General features: G+C 37.0%; 2 protein-coding genes across 2 annotated transcripts in view; one reads left to right on the forward strand and one right to left on the reverse strand.

Moving 5' to 3' along the window:
- The window catches only part of AKAP3 (A-kinase anchoring protein 3), a 32,647-nt gene extending 26,510 nt beyond the window's left edge, over positions 1-6,137 (reverse strand). Inside the window, exon 1 of the mRNA XM_054577945.1 lies at positions 6,042-6,137. Within this exon, the coding sequence (XP_054433920.1) occupies positions 6,042-6,137 (96 nt within the window). The remainder of the gene's footprint in view (positions 1-6,041) is intronic.
- Positions 6,138-13,770: 7,633 nt separating this feature from the next.
- NDUFA9 (NADH:ubiquinone oxidoreductase subunit A9) overlaps positions 13,771-13,872 on the forward strand; it is a 48,141-nt gene continuing 48,039 nt past the window's right edge. The window contains exon 1 of the mRNA XM_054577956.1: positions 13,771-13,865. Coding sequence (XP_054433931.1) covers positions 13,817-13,865 — 49 coding nt within the window. The 5' untranslated portion in view covers positions 13,771-13,816. The remainder of the gene's footprint in view (positions 13,866-13,872) is intronic.

Raw genomic sequence — 13,872 nt, forward strand, 5'->3', positions numbered from 1 at the left:
GGGGGCGGGGTGGGATGGGTGGAGGAGGAAATTGAGACAACTGTAATAGAATAAACATGATTTAAAAATAACAAATTTAAAAAGAGAAAAGAATAAATTTTACAAACAAAATAGTATTCTAATAACTATGTATGGCATCAAATGAATAGTAAATTTATGAGGATGACCACTTAGTAAGTTATATAATGTCTACCCACTGAGTTGTACACCTGAAACAATATAATATTGTATGTCAACTGTGATTTAAAAAACATTTAAAGTTAAAAAATAAGAGATCATCAAAAATATATTTTCCTTAGTCTTAGCTCAAAGGAAGTGTTTTAACTTTTTCAAATGTGAAATAAAAGTTAATTTGTATTGGGTTGGCCAAAAAGTTTCTTTGGTTATTTCCATAAGATGGCTCTAGTAATGCTTAGTTGTCCTTAACTTCAATCGAAGCAATTTTGTTAGATTGTATGGTGATAACTGTCATATCAGCATCTATTTAAAAAAACACATCAAGATTGGTGAATTTTTGTGCAGCCATTTTAATACTGAAGATGGAAGAAAATAAGCAACACTTTCAGCATTATACTTTGTTATTTCAAGAGAGGTAAAAATGCACAAAAAGATTTGTGCCATGTACAGGGTACGTACTATGACTGATCGAATGTGTTAAGTGGTTTGCAAAGTTTCATGACAGATATTTCTCTCTGAACAAAGGTCTGTGGTTGAGTAGCCCAGTTGAAGCTAGTAGCAATCAAATTGAGACATTAGCTGAGAACAACCAACGTTATATCATGTGGGAGATAACCAACATGCTCAAAATATCCAAATCAATACAGTTATTGGTGAAAATGAATAATATGTCTTCTACTGAAAAAACCACATGGACTTTTTATCCAACCTAATATAAAAATTAGATGTGTCTTTCCTGATTTATCAATGTTAAGTAAAATACAAGTGTACATTTTTATTTTACACTGACATGCTTTTCATAAATGTATACATTTTATCAGATCTAATAAGCTAGTATTACTTCTACTTAATGTTTAAGATCATGAAAAATATAAGTTGTGTTTAATCAAATTGAATAATTATTCTGACAAATGTTATTTCAAGTTATGTTTTATAGTAAATATGCCAGCTTGATGATAAATTTCCAGCATCTTTATATGACTTAAAACAGGGGACTGGTATTATATTAGTTAATTAATGACTATTACATGGGATACTTAGATCATTTCTAAGTAAAATAGAATACTGAAACACTGATAAATAAGCATAGTTTATATGCTTTTGATTCTTATTTTTTATTATTATATAAAAGGCTATATCTTTGGGTCTGTTAATGAATGTGTTCATCTTTGTCACTTAGGTTGTATAAGAGATGTACGTGGCTGTAGAAATTATCTTATGTGTGTTAATGAGTTCTGCTAGTCTGTACTTTACTGGTGTGTAGTAGTTCACGATTACATACCCCTTCCTATTTAGTTTTCTTTTTGAAATAGAAAAAATAGAAAATACTTTGATAAAAAGTTATGATTAATGTAAGTGATTGAGACTATAGTTAGGAGCATGATGTCAGAGAAATACAATGGCGTACATGCTTGTTCTAGGAACTGCAGGTAAAACCTGGTGGAGAGAGGGTTTTACTCTTGAATTCCTAGTCTCAGGATTGCAAATAATAAAGGGCTTTAAAAGTCCAATCTGAGATTCCTTATGAAATCTTATAGCAAAGCAAACTTAAGAAGGCCTAGCCAGTGATTGTACTTATTTAAATAATCACACTAAATCTGATTATATTGTTATTTTTGTAATCAAAATCTGTCTTTGAGAATTTTTATTAAAATGAAGGCAACTATATAGGAAAAAATTCTGAAAGTAACTATGAGATATGTGTGTGGCTGTAGAAATTGTCTACAGTCCCTAGTTTATAGACTTGGCATTCTGAGCAGGGTGTCCAACCTGTGGCCCATGGCCTGCCTGTGGCCCAGAGTGGCTATGAATGTGGCCCAACACAAAATTGTAAATTTACTTAAAATCTTTTTTTTGCTCATCAATTTTGTTAATGTTTGTGTATTTAATGTGTGACCCAAGACAACTCTTCTTTTAGTGTGGCCCAGAGACGCCAAAAGGTTGGACACCCCTGCTACAGCTTTCTACATAATCTATTTCTGATTCTGTGGAAGCTATTTTACATCTCTGTAAGCTATAGATAATGATAGCAATGCAAAACAATTATATATGTTTATAAATATGTAAATTCTACCCAGTGGAAGTTCAGCTGACTTCCTTTCCCTACTGTGAAGAGGCCAGTTTTGCCTCTATTTTTGCACTTATTTCAATATTCCTGGCCTATAAATATATCTATTTAATTCTCCTTTGAACTGGTTTTAACACCTCATCAATTTCCTCATCAATGAGTTAAGTAAAATCTTTAACATGCATTCATTTTCATATTTGATTGGAAATCTTTGTTTTACCCTTTTTTTTTAAAATTATTCCTTAATAGTAACTACTTATTTACAGAAAAGCACACTATCTGCAAATAGGCATGTTTCCATAGTTGAACTAAGCAGTACAGGTAAATCTTATTAATGCAAATGTGGATTTATTCTTTTATTTTTTCAATTCTTTCACAGAATATTAAAAAAAACTACAAACCCACATTATAGCATAGAGTTTTTTGATGTGCTATAAAAAGTTGTGTTAGCTTGCTGTGTTTGTAGGTTTTTATTGTTTATGTTTCTTAAACTTAAAGGGTATGTACCCTATGTCCATTATTCCACTTGATCCAGAAGAATTTTGCAAAGATGGTTGATGAAGCTATAGTGACTGATGGAAAGATTAACCACATTCATTTTTCTATCAATGTAGTGTACAATCAAACATCCATATCTTCCAACCCCTTACACATCTTGCAGTCTTTACCTCTCTTCTTATGCAGTAATAACCTGAGAACTTGGGAAAGTGGATATCAAATTATTTCTGAGTCTTTCTTAATTAAGGCCAGGGAAAATTTTCATGTCTTGACAAAGAATATGAAAAGGGTTAAGGAGTTTAATGTTTTCTCCTCAGTCATCTTTTGTTTCGGTAACTTAATTCAAATCAACATACGGGATGGGGCAAAAGTAGGTTTACAGTTGTTCTTATGGAAAATAATACAATAATTAATAAATAATAATACAATAATAAACTGTGTTTTGTATACTCACAACTGTAAATCTACTTTTGGCCCCCCCTGCATATATATTCTATCCTAATTTTCACTTCTAGCTCAATTAAACATACTTATAAAATTTTCCCTATCTCCCACTTTGAAATGATCTGTTCTTTAAACACCTATCACAATTATTATCCAGGAAATACTTTTGGTGAATTATCATAGATTTCTTATAATTAGTGTCTGCCAGTTTCTCAGAGCTTTTAAATTACATTTTCATGTATACTTTTATTTTCTCAAATTAATGGTAAAGTCTATGAGCACAGAAATTGTTTTGTTCTTTTTTTTCATTCCCCAGAGGGCTTCTCACTTAGTAAAAACTAAAGAAATTTCTGTTAATTGAAACTCATCTGTATTTTGTTTTTCTAAATAAAAGCAGAATAAAAGATCTAGTAGAAGCATTCTCTGCTCCTCCCATTCGACAGACAGCCGTGTCTTCCTGCGCAGTGCCAGCCACAACCCTGAGACATGATGCTGAAGGTCTGAGTGAACGGATTTGGCTGTATTGGGCACCTGGTCACCAGGGCTGCTTTTTACTCTTGCATAGTGGATGCTGCCGCCATCAATGATCCTTTCACTGACCTCAATTACATGGTCTACATGTTCCAGTATGATTCTACTCATGGCAAGTTCAAAGGCACAGTCAGGGCTGAGAACAGGAAGCTTGTCATCATTGGAAAGTCCATTGCCATCTTCCAGGAGCGAGATCCCACCAACATCAAATGGGTGATGCTGGTGTTGAATATGTTGTGGAGTCACTGGTATCTCTACTACCATGGAGAAGCTGGGCTCACTTGAAGGGTGGAGCCAAGAGGGTCATCAGCTCTGCCCCTTCTGGAGGTGCCCCACCATGTTTGTGATGGGTGTGAATCATGACAAGCATGACAACTCCATGAAGACTGTCAGCAATGCCTCCTTGCACCACAAACTGCTTTCCCTACCTGGCCAATGTCATCCATGACAACTTCGGCATCATGGAGGGACTCATGACCACAGTTCCTGCCATCACTGCCACCCAGAAGACCGTGGATAGTCTCTCTGGGAAGCTGTGGCGTGATGGCCAAAGGGCTGCCCAGAACATCATCCCTGCTTCTACTGGTGCTGCCAAGGCTGTGGGCAAGGTCATCCCTGAACTGAATTGGAAGCTCACTGGCATGGCCTTCCGTGTCCCCACCACCAATGTGTAAGTTGTGGATCTGACTTGCTGCCTAGAGAAAGCTGCCAAATACGATGACATCAAGAAGGTAGTGAAGCAGGCATCAGAGGGTGCTCTCAAGGGCATCCTGCATTATACTGAGGACCAGGTTGTCTCCTGCGACTTTAACAGTGACACCCACTCCTCCACCTTTGATGCTGGGGCTGGCATAGCCCTCAATGACTACGTTGTCAAGCTCATTTACTGGTATGACAATGAATTTGGCTACAGCAACAAGGTGGTGGACCTTATGGTCCACATGGCCTCCAAGGAGTAAGAGCCCCCTGGCCCACCAGCCCAGCGACAGGAAGAGAGCTCCTCAACTCCTGGGGAGTCCTTGTCCCAAATCGATCCCCCAACACACTGATAGTCTCCTGACCTCTAGTTTCCATCCTAGACCCCATGAAGAGAGGAGGGGATTAAGAAGCCTTGCCTTGCCATGCATCATCAATAAAGTTCACTGTACCCAGCCGGAAAAAAAGAAAAAAAGATCTAGTAGAAGCATATTTGGTTGGCACTTACTGTATAGTAACTGGATATTTATTATGTGTATGTCTTAATGTCTTGGATATATAAATGTTTTATCTCTTAGGCTATATAAAGATAGACCAAATATATTTTGGACAAGCAGGAGATGGGTCATGTAACATTACATGCAAATAAGTGTTTGATACTAAGGATAAGAATTACATAGTGATTCGACTAGATTATGAAATCCTTAAAGGAAGAGAATTCTATCTAGTCTTATATATCTGACTTTAAGATTCAGTACCAGTTTATCCATTATTGTCTCTCAACTTCAAGTTAATCCTTCTTTGTCTTGCTTTGTGACACTGGAACTGGATCTATTAAACATTTCTCTTTTGGCAGCTGACTTTGTTAATAGAAGGCATTGGGGGGGATACTCTCTGGCTACAGCAGGAGGAAAAGGTTTCCCTTCTGGCCCACCTATACCCTCTAGGCAAGTGTCTTTGGGACCAGCAGGCTGTGTGTTCCTCTGGCAACCACACTATCTCCACAGAGATTTTAAGCAGCCTTGGTTGAGAAAGAGAGGACTTTTATAGATTCTCAGTTTCTTCCTCATTAACTCTCTCTCAGCCTAGGGGTAGTAACTGCTTTTGTATTTGCTACTTCTAGAACTCTGAGAGTCCTCTTTACAGCTTTTCATAGTTAACTTGGGTAGCCACTTTTAATAAACATTTTTTAACATTAAAGTACTGGTGTGGTTTCCATCTTGACTGGATGCTGACTTATAGTGCCTGATATTAGTATTTAATAAATATATGTTGAACAATGGAGGCAGAATGACAATATTACTTGGATGAGAGTTTGTATTTCTGACAGTTTTGAGATAGCTTACATTTCAGAAATGCTTTTTATGAGCAAACTTTTACAGCTGTAATATATAGTTTTTTCAATTAATTATAGCATATTTCTCCTCCTAAATACCATATCATAGGAATGTCCTCCAAATATTACAGATGGAATTTTTTGTCCTAAAGGAATTCATTTTATTTTCCCCAAGCAAAATAGGTGGGTCTTCAAAAATAGGTGGTTGGTGGGGATGGAGAAAATGAGGTTACTATTTATGGCACTCCACATATTCCTGATCCAGTATTTGCAAGGAAGTTGACAACTTACCATTTTCCAGTCTTGAGGTTGGCTGTCTCCGGGTGAATAGACATCCACTTTGCATACCCCATTTTGGCTTTGTAACCAGTTAACCCTATCTGACATCTGGAAGTAGAAAAAAAATAATAAATGGTCATCAGAAGGGAAAGTTCTATAAAAGTAAGGAGAAAAAGGTGAATAGTCGAGGTTTGAAAAATAGGAGCTGTGCTTTCAATAGAAACCTGTTCCAAGAGCTACTTCAAACTCATCTAACTCTGGATATCTTCATCCTCAGCTCTCAACTGCAGAAAGATTTCTTAAACATGTATATCTCTTTTGCTAAAGCCAGTGCCAAGGCTATTAAGAGGTGCTTAATTATAGATTTGTTCATGAAAGAACCTAGGCAGCCATGTCCTTCTCCTTGTGTCCTTGCTTAACGGCCCTTCCACGTCTTGGATTTTAAGCAGACACTCAAAATACATGATCAAAATAGAATTAATTTACTTCTCCCTGCCTGTTCTTGCCCCATCAACTATTTTCTAAAGTAATACACAGTTTGTTTTTAATTTATTTCTAGACCACTTACTTTTATTAGCAGTAAGTCTAGTAGCTGTTCCTTAGATCAATCTCTCCTCCAATTAGCCAAGGATCCTGAAGAAATTCTGTCTCACTGGTTCAGCCAAACTTCTGAATGGCAGAAGAGAGATGTCATATGTGCCACCCAGTGGGCCTTTGTCCATGGAGGCAGCAATACCCTTGCTGATGCTGATTCTTTCATAACCCTCCCAACACTTTCCTCTATTCTCTAATTTCTGGAATGACACCAACAACAACCTGGTGTTCTAAGCCAGAAGGTTGACGTTCATTTTATTGTCTTCTTCCACCCCAAGCCTCCCCCTTGCTGCTCCCTCTTTATCTCTCTGATTTGTAGCCATTTGTCTTGAAATAATTGCTTATCCTTGCTGCTTTTATCCTCTTGCTTCAAAACTGAGCATCACAGCCCCTATTCCAAATACTCCTTGGCCTTATTCTCATCCACTTTTCACAGCATCTTATTTGCTGGTCCTTGGGAACATGACTAATTATCATATTTTCCCACTGATAATCTACAGGTATGAGAAGCCTCTCCTTTTCCCCTTTTCCATGCCAAACTTCCATCACTAGGCTTCCACACTGATATAACTCCCTTCATTATAAATGTCGCTTAGATCTATATTTCTCAATAAGCAAGATAGAATAAAATGGCCAATATTTCCTTCCCCAACATCCCCAAACATCTTTGTGAAACATGCAAATTTATTCATATTTTGATTCTAATAAAATATACTGATTTAAAATTCTGTTAAAATAAAGTCCAAGAGCTTATCCTATTTTTCATACTGAAATTGAATTTTGTTCATTATTCCCACAGGATTTGTACCCATTTTAACACCTTAGTCACTGACTCAGATCACTGAGCTAGGGAAACAGTTTCCTTTACTATTCCTGACATTGTAATATGATTCCTTGGGTAAGCAATGCTTTTTCCACCCAGATTAGAATCACCAGGAAAGCTGTTTTAAAATTACTGAATCTGAGATACCACCCCATAGAGAATCTTATTTTGATTGTTTTAGGGTATGGAAACTTAGGCATTGAATTTCTTAAAAGCTCAGTGGGTGATTCTAACACACCTCTAGAATTGAGAATCCCTGGATTTGGGCTTACGGAGGAGATCCTCTCTGAGACAGATGGCTAGGTCCTGAAAGATAATTATTCATTCTTTTCTTTAAAACTTTTTTTTTCTGAGATTTATAACCTTTTTTGTTATCTTATTTTAATGTCATTTTAATCCCAAAGAAGCAGCTATTAATGCCTACAAAGTTAAACCCCATACTATCTCTTAGAAGCTCATTATTATATACAAATATTCTTATGCCTGAATCACTACCATAAAGTAACTGGGCCAAAGAATGAGGAGATTTGGAAATGGACTGTCCTGGAGTGTTAACATGTAAGTCACTTAACTAACATTTATATTTTATCTTAATGAGTGACTTCTAATAGAAAATGACTAAATCAATAGGACCTTACTGACTTTTCAGAGTTATATATCGCCATGAAAAAGAATGAAAATTAAAAACAAAAAGGAAGTTATGTGATCACTTACTCTTACTGAGGATAGATTCTGAGATATGAAGAAAGCTCTTAATTAATTTGTTGTTGTCTTTGCTATCTCTAAGTTTACCCACTCCTCCTGCCATGTAATATAAGGAATCTGCAATGGAAAAACACAAAAATGACTAATTTTACATATGAACCCTATTGATGTTATTACCAAATAATGATTTTTGGTAATAATAATGACTTATTATTTTTCACATGCAGTACACAAGCAATAAGCACAAGATGACATTCAAATTTAAAGTCCAGATCTTATTCCTGGTGCAGTTGGATGGTTTCCAGATGAAAAAAGGCTTTCATTTTCTGGCCAATATTTCTGAAATGATTATTTTCCACTTTCAAATCATTGATATACAGGATTATTTAACAATGAGGAATCTGAAAGTTTTTAGCCTAATTTCAAACTTGCTTGAAAAGGAAATCAGAAGGTTAAGTAGCTAGAATGGAGAATAAGTGCTCTGAATCCATGGATCTCAAAACACTTTGTAAGTATTCCTTTAAGGACGTGAGAGAAATATACATCCTCATGCTATAAAAGGGAATGAACTGTGAAAGTCAAAATCAGCTTCCATATCAATTGTCTTCCATATATTACCTCTACTAAGACATTTAAATAGAAGGCATTAATATTGTACTTCCATCTTGGAATATGCACCCAACCCCCTAAAAAACCCCTCTAAATCCCACCTTGCTTCATAGTCCAAGTCAAATCTTACCCATCCATGAAATAGTTTCTAAATACCTAATTGAATGTGACTGTTCCATTACCAAGTTTCCATCATATATTGTTTTAATTTTTGTATTCTCTTTAGCATTTTAATTGTTCATATATATTCCATCTCCTTTATTACATGGCTGGCTCCACAAGGCCAGATGCATTTTCTTACCCATCTTGGTATCACTCATAGCAGCTAGCAGATTGAAGATGGTACTTAGTAATTATCTGCTGAAAGAATGCATACAAATACTGCCTATTTCTAATTCCAGATAGCTCAGTTTTTCTTTCTTAAATTGGAGAATCTGAGAACCAAAACAAATGGTTTGTGAGTTTTCTATGGTGGTAAGCCATACAATTAGGCTTTCTTGAAGCTTGACTCCTTTTGGCGATAATTTCGCCCTGGAGACTTACCTAAGATGTAAATACTTACCCAATGATTTATTAATACACCTTCCTATTCCAATAATACTAGTAAATCAACATCGCAGAAGTGCTCCTGTAGTTCTTTCACAAACAGAAAGTACATCTACTAGTCATATGTAGCCAACAAACACTTTCACTTACATATGTCCAAACACTTTTATTCTATTTTCTTATGTATTCTGCATATTTACCTGCATCTACAAAGCTTGTTTTAAACTTTAAGCTCCCTAAATATCCTGGACAATAGTGCGTGCGTGTGTGTGTGTGTGTGTGTGTGTGTGTGTTAAAGAGGTATTTAAATAGATTTTGATGATAATGGTTTTCAAACTTCTAAGTTGTATACATTTCCCATAAGGAAATGGAGAAGAGGGGAAGCAAGGGGAATCTGAAGAGTTTCATTTAGCCAATGAATGGATAACTATATTTCTTAACTTCAAAGTTGGTGAATAATGCCCTTGAGTTAGGGTGGAAAATAAAAAAAGGTTGCTTTTGTGTTATCTATTAAATTTGATGAGGAAAGGAAGCTACCTATATACAGTGTAAAGATAAACTGACCTTAGAAACAATTTATTCTAACTCCCTCATTTAGGAAACAGAGACCCAGAGAGGGAATATTAAAACCAGTGGATATATTCCTTTAATATTACAGTTCTGCACCTTAACATCCTGGAAGCCATGAAATTTTTCTATTGGCCTGGAAGCCATGGCCAATAGAGGATCCTCCAGCCAATTACTTACTGACCTTAATGTTCATTAAAAACACCAGTGCGATTATTACTTGAAAAATAATTGAGGAGGAATGCAAATGATTGAGTGTCAGCCAGGAAGGGCATAAACAACACAGGGGTGTGGTTATAGTTGCAGTGCCCTTGACCTTAGCTCTATCTCAAGACATTTTTTACTGTGTTCAGCATAAGCACGAGGTTCTTGTTTACTCAAGATTCCTAAATTCACAGAAAAGCTCAAATTACAGGTGGCATATACATGAAGGTTTTGCAAAGTTGAAACATACCAAGTTTTGGAGTTTAACCAGGTTTTATCAAAGAAAGGATGCATTCTATTATATAAATTCTCTTTTTCTCTCTTATTCCATAAGTGTTTGGCATGTGGTTAGACACCCAACAAATTTGGTTGTTGAAATCAGTTTCAATTGATTTTGTTTAAATACAGATTGGAAGTGTGTGTGTCTCTCTCTCATACTATTCACTGTTAAGCTTGTCTATGGATCTCCTCTATTTTCACTTTCCTTAGTAATAGCTTCTTCCTCTAGTGCCCTATTAGAAGAGACACACATTCAACATGGTTATTTATACATATCGCCTTTTCCCAGTTCTCTGCCATTTAGTCAGGGCTTCAGAAATAATAGTGAGAAGATGAAACTGGGTGAGAATTGGGCCTCACAGCTATACCAGTTTGGTTTTGCTATCAGGGCACTGGAAAGAAAAGAACCTTTGGAACAGCCACACGAAGAAAAGTCAGCAGGGAGTCAAGTTTCCAGTCTCACTGTAAAACTAAGAGACAGGGAGTAGGAACCAGACATATTCCCAAAAGGATGGGTAAAGAGGTCTGGTCAGTCTGTAACAAAATACAAACTTCAGCAGCAAAGATAGAGGTTTAGCTGCAATGTTGCCAAGTGGGAGGTTCATGTATTTTCAGCAGATTCATGTAAAATTAAAATGGGGTGGGCAAAGAGACCTATCACTTGTCTCTGAATTCTCCCTTGTAAGTATAGGGGATCAGAAAATGAGCTATTTTATCAGTCCATTGGGATATCCTACCGTTGTAGTACTGGAGTAGTGACGACAGAAGACTCCAGAATATACTTTTAAAGTCAACGAAGATGCTGGGATGTTCTTGCTCAGCTCAAGATCTTGTTTCCTCCTCCAGCCTTCCATGTACCTCCCCCTTCTTAGGACTGGTGAGTGACGTCAGAATCACAACTGGTGAGATCACTGTCTCTACAGCAACAGTGGTGAGGCTACCAGAAATTGTGTCATCAAAGGACAGGAGGAGGGAGAAGGATAATACAACTCTGATGCTTAGTTTGGAAGAACTGGGTTAACTTTCTCCTGATTGATTTTCTTCTTTAAGTGTCTAATTTATGTAGGAAATATGGGGTGGGGGGGAAAATTTTGCCAAAGGATTCCATTTAAAATAATACTCAGGAAGTATGATGTATTAACATAAGAATGAAAAGGATTAGGGGGTCTACTTTTTATTGCACAACCCATGGAATCATTTCATTTTGAGGACTCTTCTACATTATAAACATCTTGCCCCTTATAAAAAATAAGTTTTGAGATGTTTTGCCTAAAGGGACCATCTCTGCTTTATAATTCATCTTAGGTAGTCAGAAATACAGTATCACTAATGCATCCTCTGCAATGTCTCCACCTCCAGCTGTAGCGGGATAAATCAGATGAATAGGCATTGGGTAGGCAATCTTTAGGCTTGAGGAGGACTATATTGATAGTACATTCTCTTTGGAAATGTTACCTTCAGCACTCTTAATTAGTAATGAAATATAGGGCTGATCCATAGTTCCATGAAGCAAAAAGAATCTCTGATCAAGGGCACAAAATAAGGATTAAAATTGTTAACAAATTCAAAAGTGACTGACTGATTTATTACAGGCATTCTTTAACAGATTATTTGATGATCTTTTATGTTCAGTCTCATTTTCTTCATCTTTAAGATAAAGAAGTTGGGCATCTTGATCTCCTACAATCTCTTTCAGCTCTAACATTCTGTGATTTTGATACTTCAGAGGTACTTGAATAAAACTTGAATATACACATACAGCATTTTGCGGTTGACAAAGCACTTACATATCCATTGTTATCTGATTCTCTTATTAACATTTTGAGGTAACAGGGCATGTATTAATTTCCCTGTTATGTGTAGAATTTTGCTCAGGCCACAACTAATAACTGGCAGAACTAAAGCTGGGATCTAATATTCTAAATTTTAAGTCAATGCTCTTTTAACTATATCATGTCACCTTGAAACTAGTATTTATTACACAGGGCAGTGTTTGACTTGGAGATATAAAATAACTGGTAATGTTACACAGGTGTAAGGAGGTTGCTGGCAATAGGGGTCTGTCAATTTATCAAAACCAGGAAAGTATGTTCATATCTATATTGACCCCAGAATCAAATATTATCAAATCTTAAGTGTTCACAGAAATAGGATTAGTCCAAGAAATAGGAGACAGCACAGCATTAAATTCTCTGATAAAATTTCTTCAAGAGTTTTCTCTTAATTTAGTTTGGAAGGTGACACTTCAGTAAATAGTGGGGGCGGGGTGGGATGGAGACAATCAATTTTACAAGCTTAATAGGCAATCTACTCACTACTTTTGTCCATCCCAGCATGCACACCCCTTTCTACCTGAAACAACAAGCATGAAAGAATTACCAAGTCTTGAAAGATCTCTTAAACTCGTTCTTTTGATAAGCCTGAGGTAGATGTCTCAGGACAGGTTGCTTATTTTTAAAAAGTTGAGCAGAATAACCAATTTAAAACTGCAAGTGTTTTGTCTAATCTTTCTGGAATTTCCTCAGGTTCTACAACAACGCAGGTTGTTAAAGGAGTCCACAGTTCAAACAAACCAACCAAACCAAAAAACCTAGAGACGGCCGTCTTGAGTTTCTTCCTAGAAAGATGTGCGGATGCTATAATGTCCACTGAGTTTTACATATTTCAGGAATTTCATAGACTTCCTTAAGTCCACTCATGAATCACATTACAGGTTAAGAATTCCTGGGCTTAAATGTGAGGTGGTGATAAGTGTTATGACAAATAAGTAATAATAAAGGACAGTTGGAATGATGATCACTTTGGATAAATCTCTTAGGAGGTCACTAAAGAACAGACCTGAGCTGGTGTATATATCTGAGTCGGCACGCCAGGAAAGAGAACAGTAAGAAGCAGGTGCTTCGAGGAGAGAATAGAGAATGTGCTCTGGTGAATTCTACGTGCATATCCTCATTTCTATTTCTCTTCCTTTGTCTCCGCATTCCCGCCCCATTCCTTCCCTGTGCAACCTTTCTGGACCCTGGTTATGTCCTTGAAGAACTTCCGGAGTTCAGGGGCCACGCCTCCACCTTATCCCAGTCTTACCAGGGCTTCCTTCTCTGACATTTTCACGAAACTATAAACTGAGAGTCAGAAAAGGTGAGCTCAGGTTCTACCATTTTGTATACCCTTGAGTCAGTTACTGGTTGCCTCTGAACTTATGCTTTCTCGGTAACGAGATGATCTTTACGGTCTTTCCTGTAATCTGAGAATTCTTTTATCTTTACTCCCCCTTTCTTTCACGTCCCCGCAGCTCCGTTTCGCACTCTTTCTCAGCCCTCTTCTCAGTCACGCGGCAGTCTCTCACCCGCCCCTTTCTTCCTGCTTAGCGCCTGCGCAGACCCAAATGGAGGATTACTTTTGACCCTGCCTTGTAGCCGTAGTCGGTTGGAAGGCCGGGGGTGGGGGATTGTGGGAGAAGATGGCGGCCGCCGTTCACCCGCGGCTTCTCTGGGCCCTGCCAATGTCACGTAAGTG

Source organism: Pteronotus mesoamericanus, unplaced genomic scaffold (assembly GCF_021234165.1).
Source record: "Pteronotus mesoamericanus isolate MK-2021 breed Mesoamerican mustached bat unplaced genomic scaffold, CSHL_Meso_final contig_468, whole genome shotgun sequence".
Classification (NCBI taxonomy): domain Eukaryota; kingdom Metazoa; phylum Chordata; class Mammalia; order Chiroptera; family Mormoopidae; genus Pteronotus; species Pteronotus mesoamericanus.